The 23,871-nt window shown below is 42.5% G+C and overlaps 1 protein-coding gene across 1 annotated transcript; it reads left to right on the top strand.

Moving 5' to 3' along the window:
* The first annotated feature begins 2,049 nt into the window (after positions 1-2,049).
* LOC147333580 (NACHT, LRR and PYD domains-containing protein 3-like) lies at positions 2,050-22,866 on the top strand. Its single transcript, XM_086286343.1, has 8 exons — positions 2,050-2,149; positions 5,606-5,884; positions 5,967-6,014; positions 7,074-8,919; positions 9,214-9,387; positions 19,848-20,021; positions 21,422-21,468; positions 21,632-22,866. The coding sequence occupies exons 2-8, from the start codon at positions 5,611-5,613 to the stop codon at positions 22,168-22,170; spliced, it is 3,102 nt and encodes a 1,033-aa protein (XP_086142469.1). The 5' UTR covers positions 2,050-2,149; positions 5,606-5,610; the 3' UTR covers positions 22,171-22,866.
* Positions 22,867-23,871: the final 1,005 nt, after the last annotated feature.

Here is a 23,871-nt window from a genome sequence, read left to right as displayed (position 1 = left end):
TGGAAACTGGAATTGGCAGAGCCGCGCTATGAATTCTGGGATATGGTGGGCTACAAAGGATACACACGACCCACCCTTCAAATTGAAATGACAGACGCATTTGTCGCCGCATTTGTCGCCACATTTGAAGGAGTCGACGAATTGTGACAGCCTTCGTCACCTGGCTATGGTACTGCTGGGGGTTTCTTCCTGTTAAAAGGGAGTTTTTCCTTCCGACTGTCGCCAAAGTGCTGCTCATAGGGGGTGATATGATTGTTGGGATTTTCTCTGTATGTGTTATTGTAGGGTCTACAACATAAAGCGCTGTGAGGCAACTGTTGTTATGATTTGACACTGTGTAAATTGATTTGAAAAGCAGTGCCTCTAGAGCCTGAAAAGGATGCTCGCTATGAAGACGAATACACCGCTTGTGTAAACAACATGCTGGAAGGATATGCTGAATTTGTGTCTGCAGATCGTACGAGTTCTCATCCGATTTAGACAAGAGCCTGTTGCACTAATGGCTGACCGATGCCATGCTTCACCAAGTTTACATATTAGAGAAACATGTCAAGTGTCTCTTTCCTGTGGTGGCAACATGGTCACACTACAAGGCCTGCACAAGAGTATAGGATGAAAGTGCTTTTTTTTTTTCTTTGCTTTTTTTAATTTGGGAGGAGTATCTTCACCAAACTGTCCAAATTATGCTCTGCAGAGAACTGCAAATGATAATGCACAACAGTTTCCAGCTGAAGTGGTGAATAGAGTCAAAAATATTTTTTATGTTTATGAGTGTTTACAATCTATTGCTTCATAAGAAGAAAAAGTACATATGGTGGAGAGCCTGACTGATATTTGTACTAATGGATCAGCAATAGTCGCACAGTGCTCATGTCAATCCCACAGGAAAGGAGGGCAAAGAAAATCAAGGATCTGGATTTGGACACAGATCAACTTCCAAGTGAGAGAGCAGTGGGTTTAGAGTGGTGCATAGAAACAGATGAGTTCACCTTTGTGCAGGACAATCCACCAACCAGAAGGCACATTTAGTCTGTGGTCAGCTCATTGTATGGACCTTTGGGAATCTTGTCTCCCTACATCATCTGGAAGATCTCCAGCTGATTTAAAAGTGAAACGCTGCATTAAACTGAGTTTCTATGGAAGACCAGATAAGGCACAACTTCATCATTCTTCTGATGCAAGTCAAGATAGTTATGGAACAGTGTCATATTTAAAACTGAAAAAGAATAACATCACACGTTGACTTTATCCTGGGAAAAACTAGGGTTGCTCCCCTTAAGAAAACTACAATTCCCAGGCTGGAATTCACTGCTGCAGCTCTTGCAGTTCCAGTGAACATGCTTCTGCAAAAAGAGTTGCAGATAAGGTTGGACAAATCATTTTTCTGGACTAATATAATACAATGCATCTCCAATGAAAACCGAACATTTAGTATCTTTGCTGCAAACAGAATTTCTGTCATTCGAGAAGCAACAGATGTGAATCAGTGGAGAGATGTTTCCTCCAAGGAGAACCTTGCAGAGATGATCCATCCATAAGTATGAAAGGTTTCCTCAAATGTGAGGATGGTTAAATAGTCCAGAATTTCCCTACAAGAAGAGGAGGAATGGCCTAAACTGGATGTGGATCACAGTGTGATTCCTGCAGATGACCCAGGGATCAAAAAGGACCTGACAGACTACCTTTTCAGTCAGCTGTCTTAAATAATTATGGGCTATCATTGACCAGTTTTAGGTTAATTATGGAGTTCCACGCTGGTGAGCATGTTTTTGCTGTTTGTTTGTTTTTTGCTTCAGACTACGCAGTATTTTAAACAGCAGATTAAAATGCTGATTTCTGAATTTTCACACTGCTCTGTCCTCAAGGGGGCAGCAAACCCTCACATACGAGTCAGATTATGTTCTTATGGTTTAGGACAGAAAGTCCTGCTCTTTTCCTCTGTTCGTGTTCACACTGAAAAATTAAGCCTGTTAAAGTCCTGATGTGCTTTGAGACGTCAGGACTGTTTTAAAGCTTCACGTGTAATAGTCAGCAGAGGTGTGACCACATTTCATACTTGCCTCATATTACTCAATCTTCCTCTTCCTGCCGTCTTTCACAGCTGCTCGGATCAGAAACCCTCCAAAGTATCATCAGCGCTCCTGTTTCTGTAAGTCTGAAACACATTCCCACCTTCTGCTCACAGCTTTAACTGACTTGATGACAGCTTATTCTAGGTAGTAGCAGTAGTTACTAATTTGTAGTATCAGTGTTTGAGTTTTACAGGGTCAGTGCTGTCTGAACAAACAGAGGGACTTCTTGGTTATTTTCTGCCACAGTCATACATGAACGATCACCGACTCGTGTACCACTTTTTATCTGATTTATCTGCTTTTATGGGGAATTAAACACACTTCCTGAGATTTACTGTAAAGAAATATGAGAATAAACAGGAAATTTCACAAGTCCAGAAAGTTCCCTTCAGCTGTAACCTCAGAGCAGCACAGTGAAAGGGAGAAGTCCTCTGTTCTATTTATCAGTGTGTGTGTGTGTGTATATATATACTCAATAAATTAATCATATATATACACTTAGAACCGTTTATATTTAAAGGTGATTACGTTATTATTGATGCTGTATTTATGGTGACATGATTAGCTTACAGTGAGCAACATTAACTTTAAAAGGTCTAGAACACCCTGTTGGTTTTTTCATATTGTATTTTTCAACCATGAAGTTGTTTCAGATTAAAATCTATTATTCGACAGAGAATTGGCGAATCTGAGTTAGATTGATGCTATTGAACTATTTTGCTAATAAACTATTCTACAGACTGTGCTAATATACTGTGTTTGTTACTGTAAGGTTTATTTTACTGAGAGAACTGTTGTTGTAAATTGGGGCAATATAAATAAAGTTGAATTGAATTGAATAAAGCCAAGCTAACTTTATTTATACAGCAAAACAGTCACGGTCCTGGGTCAGTGACTGAGTGTATTGTTATTGTAATTTGTTATCTGTAGTGTTTAATATAAGTTTAGTTCTGTGCCTCTGTGATTTGTCTACGGATTTCCTGTTTTTCCATTTTCAAAGTCTGTGTCTTCTGTTGGTGTATTCTGTTTTCTGCACCTGGTCTCAATTTGCCCAATTGGTTCCAGCTGTTATTTCACCTGTTCCTCGTTCTCCCCCGTTCCCAGTAGCAGGGGCGACATCGTGGTGCGGGACAGCATCACGGACATCGGCAAAAAAAAAAAAAAATGCTCTAACTCATGCTGCCCCGACGTCAGCCAGCGCATATGGGGAATGGCATAGGCACCGATCGGTTTTCTATCGCCCATTTGCTGGGAGTAAGGGCACCCTCCGTTTGCGAGGTGCGCCCAGGGAGGAGAGGGCGGGGCGGCGGGGGATTTTCTGACCAGCTGGAGCGACATCTAATAACCAACTTGCAAAATAAAAACAAACCAACAAACACGGAAACATCAGACATCATGATACAGACTTATGATTTGCACAGATGTTTTTCGAAATTCTATATGCGAAAAGTGAGCGCGAGAGCCCTCGGTGCGCCTGCTCGCTGCTGAAGTCAAAGTAAACTTTATTGTTATCTCCGCTACAGACAGTCCAGTATATAGAGAGAGGAGACGACGAGGCTCCAGTTACAGCAGTGCAAGTAAACAAACAATATATATAAGAAGAGTAAGAAAATAAATATACACCTTATGACCAGGGGTAAAGGGATCAATAACAATTTAAAATTTACAGTTTGATGATTTAAAGGGCAGCACGGTGGCACGGTGGTTAGCACTGTTGCCGCACAGCAAGAAGGTCCTGAGTTCAATTCCACCATCAGGCCGGGGTCTTTCTGTGTGGAGGTTGCATGTTCTCCCCGTGCTTGCATGGGTTCTCTCTGGGTACTCCGGCTTCCTCCCACCGTCCAAAGACATGCAGCTTGTGGGGATAGGTTAATTGGATAATCCAAATTGTCACTAGGTGTGAATGTGTGAGTGAATGTGAGTGCGAATGGTTGTCTGTCCCTGTGTGTTAGCCCTGCGACAGACTGGCGACCTGGCCAGGGTGTACCCCGCCTCTCGCCCTATGACTGCTGGGATAGGCTCCAGTGCCCCCCGCGACCCTGAAAAGGATGAGAGGAAGCGGATGGATGGATGATTTAAAGTCTCACACACAACCCGTCGAAAGGGGAGGGGCCTGCTGCTTCCAAATAGAGCACATTTCATTTATAATGTTGTAAATCCAAGCCCATTATGTATTCATGATTTGAATCCTGGGTTGTGTGAAACCTCAGAAATAAACCCTAGACAAAGTGAATCTGTGAACTAAGGTGTAGGTGTGTTAGATCATATTGTGGTGATCCTTGGGTTGAGGGATGGGTGTTCATACTGGAGTGTAAAATTAAAAGCAATGGAAGATGGACAAGAAAAGTTCAAAGCCATCAGGTGCTCAGTTTAGAAAAAAGAGAAAAGAGGAGGAGAAACAAGCAAAAGATACAGTGTGATCGGATGATGGCAGCTCATCCTGAAACAATCAGAATCAGAATACTTTATTAATCCCTAAGGAAATTATGTGAGTTACAGTTGCTCCAAGAAGAAATGGTAAAAATAGCAACAGTAACAAACTAAACTCCAAACAATATATTATGTTACAGATTTTAATGTTAATTAGTCATTGTCAGGTGTTGATTTGTCCTGTTCTCATTGTATGACGAATTATGATGGCTGTTTGGTAGCCGTTTGCATACAATGTATACTCTCTCTTCGTGTGTGTGTGTGTGTGTGTGTGTGGGGTCGGGGGGGGGGGGCGCCAGAGGGAGTGTTCGCCCAGGGCGCCAAACAGGCTGGGACCGCCACTGCCCATTCCTGTCTGTGTATTTATAGTGCGTGTCCTTTGGTGCTTGTTGCCGCATCATACCATCATTTCTGCCTGTTTGTTCTGTTCTTATGTTATTTCAGTTTTGTATTTCGGCCAGCAATAAAGCTGTGGTTCTGTTAAGTTCACTTTTGCCTCCATAAGTCCTGCACTTGGGTTCTCTTCCAGCCTGCCTGCACACAGACCATGACAGAAAACATATAGATATTAAAACATAAATACAGTACCAGTGAACAATACAGAACACCAACATCAAGAATTAAGTATTGTACTTAGCTCAACATAACTGTGGCTCCACTGGGCCATGCAACAATAGTCATTGTTATTATAATTGTTAACATCACTCAGGGGTGATGTTACAGGGGTGCCCAATCCCGGTCCTCGAGAGCTACCGTCCTGCAGCTTTTAGATGCATCCTTGTTCCCACACACCTGAATCAAATGAATGGCTTGTTATCAGGCCTTTGCCAAACATGATGGCATGCTGAAGAGATCAAACCATTTGATTCAGCTGTGTTGGAGTAGGGATGCATCTAAAAGCTGCAGGACGGTAGCTCTCGAGGACCGGGATTGGGCACCCCTGCTCTATTACAACCAGAAATTATGTCAATTACAGAGTTATAATTTTAACATTTTAAGTATTAGTTTTTTACTAATAATATATAGAAGGGCGGAAAAGTCAGATCTGTCTGGCTGTTCCGTACTTGCTTGCTTAACTTAACAGCTAATCTATCTTCCTTCAGCTGTGATGATGTCGGAGGACCTTCTAAACACTCTGGAAGATCTGGGAGATGAAGAGTTTAATAAATTCAAGTGGTTCCTACAGCAGACCGACGTCATTCAAGGCCCCATGACCATCAAGAAGAGCCGACTGGAGACAACAAGCAGGTGGGACACCGTGGACTTGATGGTGCAGACCTACAGACTTTCTGGAGCTGTTGAGGTGACCAGAAGGGTTTTAAAGAGGATCGGCAGGAATGACCTGCTGCTCAGTTTGTCTGTTATCAGGCCCAGACCCGAAGGTGAGTCACAGCAAGGGACAAACAGGAAGTCAGTCTGAGAAAGTTACATAGAGCTTTAACACTTTCAACATCTGTTTGTCAGTGAATGTCAGTGATTTGACCTCTCAGGCTCCTCTTCCTCAGACTGAAGGTAAGTCACTGCTTTGTTTTCCATACATTCCAGGCTTCTTTACTCCAAATATCTCAATGTGAAGTAACTGTGAGCATGACATTGAACTGTCACCTGGTTTTACCCATAATTCTTGGTTGTTTTATAGTCACTTATAATGTTGAACTCCACTGTAAAGGAACTTATACAAAATTCCTGTGTTAGCCCTTTGAGGTGCACAGCTCTAGACCTGGTATCCTCCGAGTTTACTTAAAAAAAATTTTTTTTCAGTGTTCCTATTATCCTTATAATTATTTAGGTTACTACAGTATACTATTACAGCCTCAGTTAGTTCAGTTCTTTAACGATAGCTTCTCTCCTGTGATCTCCATCACATTCTTGAAAATGTCCTGGCAGACACAGCAAACCTGTCTACATGTACTGATATGCGACAGGCCAGATTCCCTGTGCATCCTGAATGGATTGCAGTTACCATCTCATGCTAGCAATGGCAAGGAACAGCAAAAACCAAAACTATTAAAAGATCAGAGAGGGAGGATATGCTCTATGGCCATCACATGCTAAATCAGGGGTGTTGAACTCCAGGCCTCAAGGGCCAGTGTCCTGCAGGTTTTAGATAACACCCTGGGTCAATCAAATGATTAATTCATCAGTAGGCCTATGGAGAACTTCAAGCTAATTAAATCAGCTGTGTTGAATCAAGGATACATCCAACACCTGCAGGACACCAGCCCTCGAGGTCTGGAGTGCCATACGCCTGTGCTAAATGCTTCCCATTTTCAGGGGTTGTCCTTTTCTTTCTCCAGTTCACCAAGCAGCTGATAATGACAATGGCTCGCTAGACATTGTGATCCCTCAAGTTCATGATGATCAAGCGAGATTCCTACCGTTCACATTTACTCATTTGAGTTCAAAAGATGCAGACAGCTAATAGACGTGCATAAAATCACTCCAGAAAAAATGGTCAGCTGCAGATAGCCAATACATGTCCAGTCGTACAGTCGTAGTGTGGCATTTTAGAGAATGACATGACAGCAATATGAGTTACACACAATATGTTTATCACCCTGTTTGACACAGATGTGATGGTTCCAGTACCAGAGCCTCAACCCATCACGCATTACCAACAGATGCTTCGATCAAACTTCCAGGACAAGTTTATGTGTGCACAAGAAGGGTGGGCAGAAGATAAACAGCATCTGGCTGATATCTACACAGAACTATACATCACAGCTGGGTATGACATACATATCAACATACAGCATGAGGTCCGGCAGATTGAAAAGGCATGGAAGCCGGAAGAAACAGAGAAAGCCGTTAAACCCACAGACATATTCAAACATCCTTCTGGAGAATACAGACCCATTAAAACAGTGATGACCAATGGAATCGCAGGAATTGGAAAAACATTCCTTGTTCACAAGTTTGTGTTGGACTGGGCTGAACAAAGATCCAATCAAGATGTGCATCTGGTTTTCCCCTTCACCTTCCGTCAGCTGAATCCACTGAAGGGAAAAAAATTCAGTTTGGCAGAGCTCATTCATGAATGTATCCCAGAAACTGTAGGCATCACAGAGGAGGCTCTTAATTACATCTTTAAAGATATTCAGTCATCGGGAATTACCAACTATGACAAAAGTAAATTCAAACTTCTGTTTGTGCTTGATGGGCTGGATGAGAGCCGCCTTCATCTCGACTTTCATTCTGAAGATATTCGCTCTGTCGATGTAACAAAGTCAACTAAAACAGATGTCTTGTTGAAAAAACTCATCAATGGAAAATTGCTACGGTCTGCTCGCATCTGGATAACCACACGGCCTGCAGCAGCCAATCAGATCCCTCGAGAGTTTATCAGCAGTACAACAGAGGTCAGAGGGTTCACTGACCCACAGAAAGATGAGTACTTCAGGAAGAGATTCAAAGGTAAGGAGCAAGCTGACAAAATCATCTCCCACATCAAGACAACAGGAAGCCTCCACATCATGTGCCATATCCCAGTCTTCTGCTGGATCAATGCTACAGTTCTAGAAGATGTGCTGAAAACAAGAGGAGGACAGCTGCCCAAGACCCTGACTGAGATGTACGCAGAGTTCCTGGTGTTTCAGATTGATCGGACAAAAGAAAAGTATGGCCCACAGAAAAGCATTGAATACATTAAGTCATTAGCAAAACTGGCCTTTCAGCAACTGGACAAGGGCAACCTGATCTTCTATGAAAAAGATCTGAGAGAGAGCAGCACTGATGTTAGTGAAGCCTCGGTATGCTCAGGAGTGTTCACAGAGATCTTCAAAGAAGAGCGAGGAAGGAAAGGGAAAGACGGGATGTTCAGCTTTGTCCATCTGAGTGTTCAGGAGTTTCTGGCTGCTCTTTATGTAAGGATGTCACTTAGTAACAGCAACATAAATGTCATGCCTTTACCACAACCATCACTGAAAAACCTTCGACTGCTTTTAAGGAAGACATCTTCAAAGAAGATCCACATGATTTCCATTGACAGGGCCTTGCAGAGTCCAAATGGACACCTGGACTTATTCCTTCGCTTCCTCCTGGGTCTATCACTGCAGACCAATCAGGATAAACTGCAGGACCTTCTAATGAAGAAAGACAGTGGCACAAAGACCAATCAGAAAACAGTCCAATACATCAAGAAGAAGCTCAGTGAGAATCTGTCTCCGGACAGATGCATCAATCTGTTCCACTGTCTGAATGAGCTAAATGATTGTTCTCTGGTGGAGGAGATCCAACAGTCCCTGAGTTCAGGAAGTCTCTCCACAGATAAACTGTCTCCTGCTCAGTGGTCAGCTCTGGTCTTCATCTTACTGTCATCAGAAAAAGATCTGGATGTGTTTGACCTGAAGAAATACTCTGCTTCAGAGGAGGCTCTTCTGAGGCTGTTGCCAGTTGTAAAAGCCTCCCACAGAGCTCTGTGAGTGCACGAATAACTGACACAGGGCTGTTATCAACTAGTAATTCTCAGTCAGCAGATCTTCATATAACTACATGCTAACATTAATTATGGCTTTAGATTTAGTATAAAGCTTACTTTAAGTTTAATATTTGAATTATAGCTGAGATTATCCTGTGAAAAAGCAACATAAAACCACTACTCAACTACCATCGTTTTTTTTCCTCATGAAAACTTTAACTGAAATAACCTAACAGCGTTTTACACTGTCTATCATAGAATTTGTTTCACTGTGTGTCTTTATCTGTTCTCCAGGCTAAGTGGCTGCAATCTGTCGGAAAGAAGTTGTGGAGCTATGTTATCAGTCATCAGCTCACGGTCGACTAATCTAAGAGAACTGGACCTGAGTAACAATGACCTGTGGGATTCTGGAGTGAAGCTGCTGTCTGTGGGATTGGAGAGTCTACACTGTACACTGGAGGCTCTGAGGTTAGGGTTTGGCTTATCTTTAGTGGATGACCAGCAGATGATTTTCTTGATATGTAGCTTTATATACACATTAATTAACTACTTAAGCGGTATTTGATGATGCAGCCATAATAAGCCCTCTTTTATTTGGGTATTTAGATAAATGGCATATAAAATTCATAGCCACATTGATGTCAATCATTGGTTTGTGGTGCAGAATTATGAACCTTTGCGGTTTGCATTTTGGGCATGCCAACAAGGCACATTCATACAATGTATAGATGCAAGGTACAAATACAGATATCCACTAATTATTGCAAATATGTTAAATAATATTTTCATTTTACTACCAAAAAAGTAATGTGCCTTTATTGTCATTGACTTACAATTAAATCAGGAAATTTGCTCCACTATCAGGTGCATTTAAAAAGTCACAATCACACACATTCACACAAGATGACTAAAATATATGTATATAGAAGGGCGTAGATTTGGCATGGACAAAAGGGACATGTCCCCACCAATATCCAGACATTATTGAATTGTCCCCACCAATAATTTGATCTCTTCAAGTGAAGAAAAACAAACCCGATGGAGGAAAAAAACCGATCTGTCAACGTCTCATTCACCCAGCGGTGCAGAAAGTTCTCTACTGGAGTCCTACGTCATGTGACAATTATGGCAAATGTGATTGGCTATGGCTTTCGGGGAGCTCTGTTTAGTTTTAGCAGCGGCAAGCCTGCGCTGTGAGGACCTGAAAGGAGGAGGATGGCAGCAAGAAGGAAGAACCTGGATATAAGAAAGTATTTTTCAAAGAAACCTGTCAGTCACTTAAAGCCAAGTTAACACATAAAATGTGTCCGTCATAATAACTTTACAGGCTATGCTAGGCTTTGGCCCACATCAGTCTCAATTTGTATGTAACCATGAATAACGTGTTTTGTAAACTGCACAACAGGCAGCACTATTAGTTCTCTGTCTCAGAGCAGCATTTCTAATTTTGATTGAAACTGTCAGAGAAAACGGCAGCTTTGAGCAGCCAGGATATTAGTTTACAGAGGCTGTTAGAATTATATGTCTAACGTTAAAATGTTGGTGACACAATAATTTCATCCTAATGGCACTGACATATTCATAGGGTTAATTTTTGAGACAAAATGTCATGAGGTAGTCATGATTTTGCAAATATTCCACCTTGTAGTGCAGTTTGCACAAATTGTTTTAAAAATGCACTCAGCCTACAAACATTACTGACGAGTCAAGATCTGCACAAAGTGACAGAAACACTGAAGCAGCTACACATTTTATTCTTATTGTCATGTATGTCCTATTTGTCACGTGACAGAAGAACCAACACAAAGCTCAGAGAGTAATGGTGACACAAGATCCCAGGTGGAATTGGAAGATGACTTGTTGGTTCATTGTTGTATTTGAAGCACATGTGTGACTGCATGTATGTGGAATGTCTCACTGTTATTTATCAGGTGACAGAGGCAGCTCTGCCATGTTGTAGCTCAGAGGTGAAGAGGCGAGGTCACAGGTGACTGACTGATGATTTGGTGCTATAGATTAACGAGAGGAGAAGGCATGTGTTTGGCTCCTTCACATAGTGTACATTGAGTTTTTGTGTGGGGGCACCAGTAGTCCATGTCTGTTGCTGTAACAGTAGTTCATGTTTAGAATAAACAATCCCAGCTCACTGAACTGATTGGGTCAATAATGTGCCTAAAATGTTGCATAATTTTGCTGACAGATCTTTCACTTTGTGGTAGAGATGGACCGATCCGATATTACGTATCGGTATCGGTCCGATACTGACCTAAATTACTGGATCGGATATCGGAGAAAAATAAAAAATGTAATCCGATCCATTAAATATCACGAAAGCACCTCACAAAACTTGCAACACGCCGTAACTCGCCTCAGAACGTTAGCACGTCGGAGCAGTATGCATCACGTGATAGAGCGGCTGTGGCATGCGGGACCTGTCGGTGGTCTGGATAGCATGTGGCGCTTCGCTAGCAACCCGGCATTTCATCTCCGACAAAGTTATCCCCGAGAGAAGTAAAGCAAGTGTGTAAGTCCATCTCTGAATGTTTGTAAAGCATTCCCACGTTAAGCTTAACGAGCGACTGCCTCTCGCTCTCCGGCTGCTACTTCAATCATGAAACTGCTTAACGATCAGCTGATCGGCTTTTCTGTCGCGAGTCCGTGTCTCTGGTTTGCTTTTGCCCCACTTTGCACCAGAAAGAGCAAACCAGCGGCTGAACAACAGCAGCACGTTTAAGCTTGATAAGCTGTTGTTAGAATTTATTTAATATTACTTTCTACACCAGGATCTTTTTCTACGTAGCTGACGGCTGGTAACTGTGCAGGGGCGGATCTAACAAAGTTTAGCCAGGGGGGCCGATAGGGCATGAACAGGGAAAAGGGGGCACAAAGACATACTTTTCTTTCTTATTCTCATTTAAAATGTCGAGCTTTTAATAAATAATTATCTGACACCCAAAGTTTTAATTTGATGTAAAATGAATAGAAGTCAATTACTGTATATAGTGACTATTAAGTCTAATATATATACCCTAGTAAGCTATAGTACTTTTTACTTTGGGAAGGTACCATCTGTGCAGTCTGCAATTTTGTTGAAGAAAGATGTTGAATCTATTTAATATTTTTTGAAAAATAATTGATTTCTGTGCATTTTTTTTCACACTGCATCAAATTAAGGTTGATTACGTCTATTAAGCATCATGAGGTGGCGCGTGAGGGGTGGTTCCCTATTTTTTATTTATTTATTTTTGTTGTTGCTGGGAGTTGGAACCCTATTAGTTAGGTTGCTTAATATTTACGCTAAGTACGCTTTAAAATACCAGAATAGGGAGGATGGTGTAGGTCTAAGTTTATTAGATTGATCAGTATTGCTGAACTATGAAATATCTTTTTTGTATACAGATATAACAGAATAGCTTTAGTGTAGTTGTTGTTTTAAACTTGAGTATGAACTTGCAGACTTGCAAAATGCAGCAAGATATTTTAAAAAACAGTTTTGTTTATTAAAAAACACTATATCGGATTCATATCGGTATCGGCAGATATCCAAATTTATGATATCGGTATCGGACATAAAAAAGTGGTATCGTGCCATCTCTACTTTGTGGTAATCTAGATTAGTTTTATGTAGAAAAACCACCAGGTCATTCAGTGTTCCCTTAGTGCTAATGTATAAGAGATGTTGGTGTAACTGAAGTAATGTTGTTAAGTCCTTAAAGTCATATTCTGTTATTGTCATGACTGTATTTGAAGCTATTTTTATGTTTGTATGATACCAGATTTATATGGATTATGGCTTAAGTAAACTAAAGCCTAAAATACTTTAGTCAGTCACTTGTTTAATAGTAATTTAAAATTATATAATTCACATATAAAACTATTAATTGTAATTTTAAATGGTTTAAAAGCATGCAGAATAGCATATGTAGGCAAGTATATTTCTTTCTTTTAATCAAGAAGCAAAGACAAAAAGGAAAAAAATAAGAAATAGGGCATGGTTTGGTGGTTGAATCATCCGTCCCCACTAGGGCTGGGCGATATGACCCAAAATTCATATCTCGATTTTTTTTTTTTTTTTTTAGCTGGATGGCGATATAAGATATATATCTCGATTTTTTTTTTTTTTTTTTTTTTTTTTTAAAGCCATAAGTTAAGAACAAAAAGAGTTCTTAGTCACACTGTGTCCCAGATGTCACACGGGCACTTTTATTTACATACAGCGTAGATGTACATGAAGAAATTACTCAAAAATAAATTATCAGCATTTATTAAACAATCATGGTCCATAAATAAAAGAAAACAATGTTGTTTTTGTGCATGACAAAAAGCTCACAATTGTCCAGTCAAAATGTAAACTAATAGACGCTGAGCATAATAACAAAGAGACAGATTTCACAGCTGCACCACGTCTCTGAACAGGTGCCATTTGTGGTCCTTATACACATACAGTACGGTAATATTACGTTGAAGCACAGTACGTATCACTCCACGAGGCTCCTCCCCGGTAGCCGTAATCCTCCGACAATCCATCAAGCGGTGCAGCTCCGTAGCTTAGCAAAGTCATATTAAAACATTTTTTGACAGATTGCTGAGCGCTGTGTACCACATAAAATCGGTTCGCGGTCAGTAAGCGCAACCAGAATTCATACATAAGGCTCACTGTCGAGTTTTGAGAAAATGAAAGGATTTTAGGCCGTGCAGCCCCTCCGGGCTGCATGTCGTTAGCGCGGTTAGCTCGCTAACACGTTGACGCCGTCCAGCCCCACGCACGGGGCGATCCGCGGTAACTCGCTAACGGAGATTTTCCGCTTTCATCTTGTCATTGCCTGCAGGTGAAGCTATGGGGGAGGGGGAGTTGTGTTCAGTGAAGGAGAGGCGAGGCCGAGTAACGTTGCATAGAGACAAAACTGGACGAAAGAGAGGCAAACCTGCGGCTCCACAAGTATAATTATAACGTAACATAGACTATATTGATATAAACGATATTGTCACATCTTATATCTCGTATGAAAATATATCGATATTTTTTAAAAAACTCGATATATCGCCCAGCCCTAGTCCCCACCAATGCCAAAACCAAATCTACGCCCTTGTGTATATATAACTAACCATATAAAATGAGAACCTGTTAAACAGAATTGTATAAAGTGCACTGTAATGTCAAGGTTGTCAAAAAGGACTTAGTGGGTCAGTGACTGTTGATAGCAACAGGAAGTGTTTACGGCCAAAGTGTGAGGAGCCTTTTATGATATGCCTGGCTCTGGTGAGAATAGAATAGAATAGAAAACTTTATTTGTTAATTTCTTCAAATGTACTTGCCATACAAAGGAATTGAAATTACGTTTCACACTGTCCCATGCGTAGACATTGACAACAATAAAGTGCAGATGCACAACAAAAACAGCCCTAACAATAAGGTAATATTAAATAGGTAACAGGATAGACAAAAAATAAATAAAATAAAGTGTTCCAACAGTGTTCCCTGGAAAATAGTATACTAGTCTACTTGAGGTAGTCCCAGGTTGTGGTTGATAGGGGTATTTTGTTTTAATGCAGCATAAGACTATAGCAGCAGTAATAGTAATATAATAATATAAATAGTGCTAAAAGAAATACTAAAAATATATAGCAGCAGGTGTGTGCAATTGCAATGCAGAGGTAGTTGCTTCCAGTCAGGAATGTTTTCCAGTTCTTGGTTCAGAGAGTGTTTCCTTGTTGGAGAGTGTGCGTGAATGGGGGGTGGGGGTGGGAGGGGTAGAGTCCAGTCTGTCTTCCTATACTTCTGCCAATCTGGTGATTCTGCTGGCTGGGAGCCGGGAGGGAAGAGAGTTCAGCAGTCTCACAGCCTGGTGGATGAAGCTGTTGGTGAGCCTGGTAGTGCGGGAGCGGAGACTTCTGTATCTCTTTCCAGAGGGCAGGAGGCTGAACAGACAGTGCGCAGGGTGGGTTGCATCGTTGACAATTGTGATGGCTTTGCGGGTGAGGCGAGTGGTGTAACTGTCTTGCAGGGAGGGGAGTGGCACACCAACTATCCTCTCAGCTGTTCTCACAATGCGTTGTAGAGCTTTCCTGTTATAGTCAGTGCAGCTACCGCCCCACACAGTGATGCAGCTGGAGAGGATACTTTCAATAGTTCCTCTGTAGAATGTGGTCAGGATGGGTGGTGAAGCACTTGCCCGCTTGAGTTGGCGCAGGAAGTAGAGGCGCTGTTGTGCTTTCTTGGCCAGTGATGCTGTGTTGGTGGTCCAGGAGAGGTCCTCACTGATGTGCACCCCCAGGATGTCACAGGCTGGGTCTCCGACCCAGCACTCTGAGTTTTCTTTGTATTTTTTGATATGTTATTAGTTTGTGTTATTTCCTATTTGCCTTTAGTTTAGGCAGTTATTGTTCCTGGGTTTTCTATGTTTTGGGGTTTTCTATTTATTTCATCACGTATTAGGTCTGTTAAGTTGTGTTGTCATTTCCTGTTTTATTCTGACAATGTCATGTGTTCTTTGTTCATTGTATTTAGCTTTCCTCTCCTGGTCCTGTCATTAGGTTTATGTCTGTCAGCTGTTTTCCCCCATGTGTCGCCACTTCCCCTGATCACCTCATGTCTGTATTTAAGCCTTTTGTTTTCTTCATGCCATTGTCAGTTCGTCTGTTTATCTCACCAGAGTTACAGTCATAGTCATAGTCATAGTCTTAGCCTGTTTATTTTCCACCTCAGTCATAGTTATAGTTTTTGGTCTTAGTACCTTTAGTGTTTTGCCAGCTTAGTGTTTTGTTTCTTAGTGTTTTGCCTGTTTGCTTTGGTCTCTTGGTTCATTTCCTGCCGTCATCGCAATAAAGGTTCACTTTTCTGTTAATCATTACTATTCCTCGTCATCATCTGCTTTTGGGTCCTGTTTCCGCACACATCGGCGCACCCCGCCGTGACACAGGAACTTGGTGCTGCTCACCCTCTCCACCGCAGCGCCGTCGATGGTCAATGGGGGGTGACAGGTGTGGCCTCTCTGGAAGTTGATAATAATCTTCTTGGTCTTACTAACATTTAGCAGAAGGTTGTTGTCTCTGCACCACGTGGTCAGGAGCTCAACCTCCCTCCTGTAGTGGATCTCATCGCCCTCAGTGATGAGCCCCACTAGCGTTGTGTCGTCCGCAAACTTCACAAAGTGGTTGGAGCTGTAGGTTGGTGTGCAGTCATGTGTCATCAGGGTGAAGAGCAGAGGACTGAGCACACAGCCTTGTGGAGCCCCCGTGCTCAGGGTGATGCTGTTTGAGACCTTATTGCCCACACGCACCGCTTGAGGCCTCTGGCTGAGGAAATCCAGCAGCCAGTTGCAGAGGGAGGTGCTGAGGCCCAGTCTGTCCAGTTTGCAGATGAGTTGTTGTGGTATTATGGTGTTGAATGCTGAGCTAAAGTCTATGAACAGCATTCTCACATATGAGTCTTTCTTGTCCAGATGAGTTAGGGCTGGGTGGAGGGCAGAGCAGATTGCATCCTCTGTAGATCGTTTCGCTCTGTATGCGAACTGGTGTGGGTCCAGGGTGGGAGGTAGGGTGGATTTGATGTGTGACATGACTAGTCGTTCAAAGCACAAGTACAAGTACCTCGGGCTGTGGGTGGACAATAAACTGGACTGGTCATGCAACACAGAGTACCTGTATAAAAAAGCCCAAAGCCGACTGTACTTCCTCAGGAGGCTGAGGTCTTTTAACATCTGCAGGAAGCTCCTGAGGATGTTTTACCAGTCGGTGGTTGCTGGAGTACTTTTCTATGCTGTGGTGTGCTGGGGGAGCAGCACAGCAAAGAAGGACTCATCCAGGCTGGAAAAACTGATCAGGAGGGCTGGCTCTGTGGTCGGCATGAAGCTGGACACTCTGGTGACAGTGGCAGAGAAAAGGACATTAAAGAAACTGATGGACATTATGGACAATGCCAGGCATCCTCTGCACACGGCCATAAACAATCAGAAGAGTCTGTTCAGTGACAGGTTGCTTCTCCCCAAGACAAGAACTAACAGACTTAAAAACTCCTTTGTCCCACACGCCATCAGACTGTTTAACTCCTCTCTGGAGGGGAGAGGGAGGGGAAACAGGAGGACAAAGGAGGGAACAACTAAGCTGTAGTGCCTCTTCACCTCACTGTGCAATACCTTTTGTGCAATACTTTTGTAAATAGTCAACGGTGCAATAGACTCAATACTTGAAATGTGCAATTCACTTGTATTTTTATTTTTATTCCTATTTATTCTATTTATCCCCTTCGTATATTTTATTTATATTGTCTCTGTATTTATATATATGTGTGTGTGTATAACTCTGTAACTTCTGTCGGTGCTGTGCTTTTTTGGAAATCGAATTTCCCAGAGGAACCCACCCGAGGGATTAATAAAGTTCTATCTTATCTTATCTTATCTCTCTTCATAATAATGGGTGTCAGTGCCACGGGGCGGTAGTCATTGAAACAGGCTGGGGATGGTTTCTTTGGCACAGGTATAATGGTGGCAGTCTTGAAGCATGATGGGACAGTGGCTTGCCTCAGGGAGGTGTTAAAGATGTCTGTGAAGACATTCTTCAGCTCCTCTGCGCAGTCTTTCAGCACACTACCAGGGATGTTATCTGGACCCGCTGCTTTCCGGGCATTGATGGTGATGAGTGTCCTCTTCACGCTGGCAGCAGACGGGCACAGAGGCTGGTCGTGTGGAGGTGGTGGTGTTTTCTGTGGGCGTGTGTTGTTCTGTGCTTCAAATCGTGCAAAGAAGCTGTTCAGGTTGTTGAGCAGAGTGGTGTCGCTCTCACAGCTACGCGCTACAGGCTTGTAGTCTGTAATAGCCTGGATGCACTGCCATAGGCTTCTTGCGTCCTTGCTATCATTGAAGTGGGAGGTTATCTTGTGTGTGTAGTCCTGTTTCGCTTTCCTGATGCCACGGTACAGGTTGGCTCTCGCTGTTCTCAGGCCTATTTCATCCCCAGCTCTGAAGGCCTTGTCTCTGGCCTTCAGCAGCCTGTGGACATCTCCTGTTAGCCATGGCTTCCGGTTGGCTCGAGTTGTAATACTTTTCACTTGTGTTACATCATCAATGCATTTGGTGATGTATGAGCTCACCGTATCTGTGTACTCCTCGATGTCTATGATGTTACTGTAGGTGGCTGCTTCCTTGAATATGTCCCAATCAGTTGACCCAAAGCAGTCTTGAAGAGCAGAGGTGGCCTCCTGTGGCCACACTCTTACCTCTTTCATAACAGGTTTGATGACCTTCACTCTCTGTCTGTATGCTGACATTAGCATAACAGTGAGGTGATCAGAGGTGCCGATATGGGGGAGGGGGATGGCTTTGTATGCTCCATTTTCCTGTGTGTAGACCAAGTCCAATATGTTGTCTCCCCTTGTTGGAAAATGAACATGCTGATGAAACTTTGGGAGAGCAGTTTTAAGATCAGCATGATTAAAGTCTCCTGCGAGGATGATGAAACCGTCTGGGTGTGCTGTTTTTTGCTCACTGATGGCCTGATACAGTTCGTTCAGCGCCGCATTTCTATCGCTGTTGTTGCTAGATGGAGGTATATAAGTAGCGACCAACAAGATCGAACTTACCTCCCTGGGCAAATAGAAAGGGATCACGATCATGAACTCCGCCAGTGATGAGCAGTGTTTGCGTACTACAGTGGCATCATGACACCACTCGTCACGGATGTAAACACAGACCCCGCCACCTCGGGTCTTGCCTCCGTCTACGAGAGCCCTGTCGGCTCTGTAGCATGCTAACTGCTCCAGTTGTATGGCCAAGTCCGGAATGTTGTCATTAAGCCATGTCTCAGTGAAAACTAGCACACAACAGTCACTTACTTTGCGATTCACTGATCTCAGAAGTCGTATGTTGTCCATTTTATTGTCCAGAGATCGTACGTTGGCCAAGAGGATCGATGGTATAGCTGGGCGAGTTGGCTTAGCCTCAAGCCTGACTCGGACACCTCCACGCTTGCCCCGCTTCCTTGTCCTAGCACACCGCTTTCGACGCCTCCTTGCCCGGGGAGGGGTAGCAGGCGAGTCCGGTGGGTTGCTAGGCCAGCTAGCAGGCTGTCGCAGAGCAGAAGTCCTATCTCCCTTTGCATCCCTTAGCAGGTAGTGGGATGTGACAATATTCAGTGCTACTTATTTTTTCATTCAACTTTAGTGCCAAATCACAACAATAGTTGACTCAAGGCACTTCATATTGTAAGGTAAAGACTTAACATAATAGATTGAAGATAGGACAAAGACATGCTGTGGAAGAGAGCCAGAGATTAATGATACCGAAAGATTATACACATAGTACGCTGGACCTCAACATGGAAACCAAAACAAACAGAAAAACGGCTAAACTGGAGTACACACAAGCCATAGCACTAACACACATCACCATAAAAAAGGCATGATCACGGACTTTAGATAAACACATTTAAAGTGCTACAAAAAGCACAAATATGTCAGCTGAGTCACAACTAAACAAATGGCTAGTAACAGGGATGTCCTTGATCATTTAAAACTTTAAATCTTAGCTCAGTCTTAGTCCCTTCTCCTGTCCCTTTACACCTGAAACAAAGGGGAAAACTGTTTCTAGAGAGCAATGCTAATTTGTACGATGCTGGAAACATGCCGTTGCTACACTTTTCAACCCTGAAACAAATCACGCAAACAGTGAATCTACACTGTAATAGAAGCATGTTGTATTTACAGTGCTCTCAAATCCAGCTTCCTCAAGTATTATAGATCTGTGGGATTCAATACATCTTCTGGAGACAATGGTTCAGTAAAGAATCCATGTGCCATAGAGTGAATCAGTATCTCTGAAAAAATAAAAGCATATTTTTTTGGAACCAAGCTTAAAGATATATATCAAAATAAAATAAAATTATATACATAATTCTCTTTGCTTTATGTTTTACATCTTTGTGTTTGCCCTCAGGCTCTCGGGCTGTCTGATCACTCAGGATGGTTGTACTTCTCTGGTATTAGCTCTGAACTCCAACCCCTCCCATTTGAGAGAGCTAGACCTGAGCTACAATCATCCAGGTGACTCAGGCATGAAGCTGCTGTCTAGCTTACTAGATGATCCACGCTGGAGACTGAACACTCTTAGGTATGATAGTTTCAGTATTTATTAATGCTGGTCATCAATTAATCACATTGTTACATGTACTATTATATTAGTTTATTACATGTTTATTTTAAAAGTGCTGCTGTATGAGAAGTGTAATATTCAGTTTTAAAGCTTTTAAACAAATAGCGTGCTTTTTAACAGCAGTATTCTCTTAACACAGTAGCAGTTACAATATTTGTTGTGGGTAAATCTCACCTGAAACATTAATCTGATCATCAATCAATCCGACTTCAGGGAGGAGTATTTATCTGACAAAAATGCTCTAATCTAAACCATCACCAACAAAATAGCAATTCACCTTGTTTGTTAGATGGGTCACATGTTCCCCTGGTTCTTTGTACTTTCCTCACCTCGCCCTGTGGACATTCCTCTCTGCTGTCTCAGAAGATCAGCCCTCCTTTCCAGTGAGATCACCTGAAAAATTCCTGCGTTTTCTTCTGCCAACTCAAACAGCCCCCCTGCCCTCTGAACCGCTTGACTCTGAGCCTGTTTGAAATAAAAAGCTGTGAATCTTTTTTCCAATCTCCTGCACTTCAGTCCAGTTTCTTGGTGAACCGGGAAACCTCAGCCTCCCCCTTCATCATTCCAATTTTTCATTTACTCCGTGCTGTTCTGGTGTCAGTGGAACTACCTGTTAAAGTGTAACATCGGCGTGCTAACACAAGCTCCGGACAGAAAGAAAGCTCCCATAGAGCAGAGGCCAGGAGCTCATTGATCTTGATTTTCCATGATGTTAGAGGATCAGAAACATGTATTGATATTCTGGATGTTTCATATATTTTCATACCACTAACTAGTTTCCATGTTCCTGTCTCAGCGTCTCTGTTGGATCCAGGGTTACCCATGGCTGTTGGTACCACACAGCAGAATTGCAATTTCAGAATCAGAATCAGAATACTTTATTGATCCCTGGGGGAAATTATTTTTTGTTACAGTGCTCCATTTTAAACCAACATTAAGACAAGACAGACAATACGCTAACTAAGAATAGTACAATATATACATATATATACATACATACATAAGTCACTTATAAATAAATAGTTGGAAAAGAAACATGTGTAGTTGTAGCAGCAAACAGTGTGTTAAGTGGATGCGTTGTACAGGGAGATGGCCACAGGCAGGAATGATTTCCTGTGTCGTTCAGTGGTGCTTTTCGGTAATCTCAGTCTCTCACTGAACGAGCTCCTGTGACTGACCAACATGTCATGGAGTGGGTGGGAGGTGTTATCCAACATTGTCTTTATCTTGGACAGCATCCGCCTTTGAAAGTCTTTTAAATGAGTAGAAGCATTTTAAGGCCTTTCATGTCTTTCTTTTATGTCCATGTGTCTCTGTCTCTGCTTTAAAGATGAATTTAGATATGTTTCTTCTTCCAGGCTGGACCATGGTGGAGAGCAGAGGCTGAAACCTGGTCTGAGGAAGTGTGAGTGTGTGCTCACTTTGATTTATGAAAATAAGACAGCACGCATTACACTAGTTTAAATCACACTAAAGATTCTAGAGGATGAATCACTGTGAAGCTGTCTCCATCAGTCTGTGGATAAGGCAGCAGATGAAGTCTTGTTGTTTCTTCTTCTCTCCATCAGATTCCTGTGATCTTAAACTGGACACAAACTCAGTGCACAGAAAACTTAAACTGTCCGACAACAACAGAAGAGTGACGGCAGTAACAGAGGAGCAGCCTTATCCTGATCACCCAGAGAGGTTTGAGTACTGGCTTCAGCTGCTGTGTACAAATGGTCTGACTGGTCGCTGTTACTGGGAGGTCGAGTGGAGCGGAGAGGTTCACGTTTCAGTGACTTACAGAGGAGTCGCGGGGAGAGGAGGCAGCAATGACGGCAGGTTTGGAGCAAACAGTCAGTCGTGGAGTTTGAGGTGCTCCGATGCTGATCGGTACTCTGTGTGTCACAATAACAGGAGAACAGACATCTCCTCCTCCTCCTCCTCTGCCTCTAACAGAGCAGCAGTGTATATGGACTGTCCTGCTGGCACTCTGTCCTTCTACAGAGTCTCCTCTGACACTCTGATCCACCTCCACACCTTCAACACCACATTCACTGAACCTCTTTATCCTGGGTTCTGGTTATTGTCATACGGTTCTTCAGTGTCTCTTTGCTCTCTGTAGCGGGGGAAGCCTCCACAGAACCGCTTCAGCTCAGGGTGGTACTCAAAAATCAGTAAACCTGATGGGTGTGGGTCATTTGACCCAGGACTCTGACTTTCTTTTGTTTTGGTGATTGTTATGTATAATGATTTTAGGTTCATTAGTTAGTCTTGAGGTGATTCTGAGTTCGTTGTGTTCCCTGTTTACTGCTTTGTGTGTTAGGCTCTCGTGATGTTTTGGTCTCTCCTGTGTTTCCAGTTTGTTGTGTCATCTGTTGTAAGAGCCAATTAAAGGCTGGTTTCTTGGTACTGGTAAAATGAGAAATATACATTTTTATTGTTAAATATATAATTTCCAAATACCGCTATGGTAAAAACATAAGATATGGAAATGTGAAGTTCTGATGTGCTTTTTGGTATATGGTAATTACATGTGGGGAGTCAGATAGGCATAAAGTCTCATTAAAGATCTTTGTTGAAAGGAAAGTTCCATGGTCTTGCTTGTGCTTCCAAAGCTTGTTGCTGGACTGAGTCCTGAAGGCGGTGAAACGGAGACGAAGTGCCGCTGTTACATCTGTGTCTCTCACTTCCTTGTTCCCTGGGTCCCAGCCATGCCTTCGTGTTTGGTCTCCCCTTTTTGCTTACATGTTCCCTCACTCCATGAAACACACGTGTATCAAGTATGTTCTCCCCAGCCCGTCATGTCCCTCTTAACGTGTCTCTCTGTGTCTCTCCTCTCCCATGACTGTTTCCATGTTTCACACTCACACTCACAGCCAATATAGAACCTAGACTGGATTCAAACCTTCTTGCTAAGAGGCAGCAGGGCTAAACTCCTGCATATTTTATTACATCATTTCAAAGATGTGGATTTTAGTGGTCTGCAGAGGTGGGAAGTAACAAAGTGCAAATACTTTCTTACTGTATTTAAGTAGAATTTTCAGGTACCTGAGTAATTCTTTCTCCCTTATTTTAAGCACTTTAAGTGTACTTTCTGCTTACATTTTCAAAACAGGCTCCTTACTTTTGCTTTAATACATTTGGGTTGTTTCATGTCACTGCGAGCCTCTAAACATCAAAAGGATCTGAGCCTAAACAGGAAAACCCGTTTGCTTATCAATCAGACGATGTCACATAAAATGATCCTGTTGCGTACGGACAAATCAGAACCAATCAGAACCAGCTAGCTCCACATGTCACATGCAGGAGGATAACTTGCAGTGATAATAATAATAATAAAGTGTAAAGGTCTTTTTTTCCTATTTGTAAAAGGAGAGAGTATAATTTTTGTTGTTGCTGTATGAAAACAATAAAGATGACTCTATTCTACTCTATTGTGGGCTAACGGTGAGCCAGAAACGAACGCTGGATCACTGGATTATATGTGAGATCAGATGTTCACTGCTCACCAGCGTGGAGGCTTTTCACCTGAAGGTCTCCTCCTCTTTCTTCATCAGCTTCTTCCTCTTCTTCTTGCTCAGGTTCTGCTGCTCCATGATCTTATCGTAGTTGAAGTGCTTGTGTTTGGCGTCGGCGCCGTCGTCCCCCATCAGCAGAGCGAAATCAGCCTGGAAACACATGCAGACGGGTTTATATGCCGACAGAATCTGATCCAGGACCAGCCTGGCTGTGACCACTCTGACCTTCTGTTTCTGCAGGTCTGTTTCAGAGCAGTCAGCTGATCCAGGTGTTGTGCATTGACATTGTTGTGAGGTATTAATAA

Source organism: Aulonocara sp. 'chitande type north' Nkhata Bay, linkage group LG3 (assembly GCF_057382095.1).
Source record: "Aulonocara sp. 'chitande type north' Nkhata Bay isolate Kocher_YH1m ecotype deep benthic linkage group LG3, A_spYH_male_GT1.1, whole genome shotgun sequence".
Taxonomy (NCBI): domain Eukaryota; kingdom Metazoa; phylum Chordata; class Actinopteri; order Cichliformes; family Cichlidae; genus Aulonocara; species Aulonocara sp. 'chitande type north' Nkhata Bay.
Note: the sequence above shows the minus strand (reverse complement) of the source record. Positions and strands in the feature narration are given on the sequence as shown.

What these genes read in the sequence shown, in the direction of transcription:
- LOC147333580 (XM_086286343.1), top strand. Translation starts at nt 5,611, where the DNA reads ATGATGTCGGAGGACCTTCTAAACACTCTGGAAGATCTGGGAGATGAA. An exon ending in TATCAGGCCCAGACCCGAAG is followed by an intron (nt 5,885 to 5,966) that starts GTGAGTCACAGC and finishes TCTGTTTGTCAG; the next exon opens with TGAATGTCAGTGATTTGACC. An exon ending in TGGAGACTGAACACTCTTAG is followed by an intron (nt 20,022 to 21,421) that starts GTATGATAGTTT and finishes TTCTTCTTCCAG; the next exon opens with GCTGGACCATGGTGGAGAGC.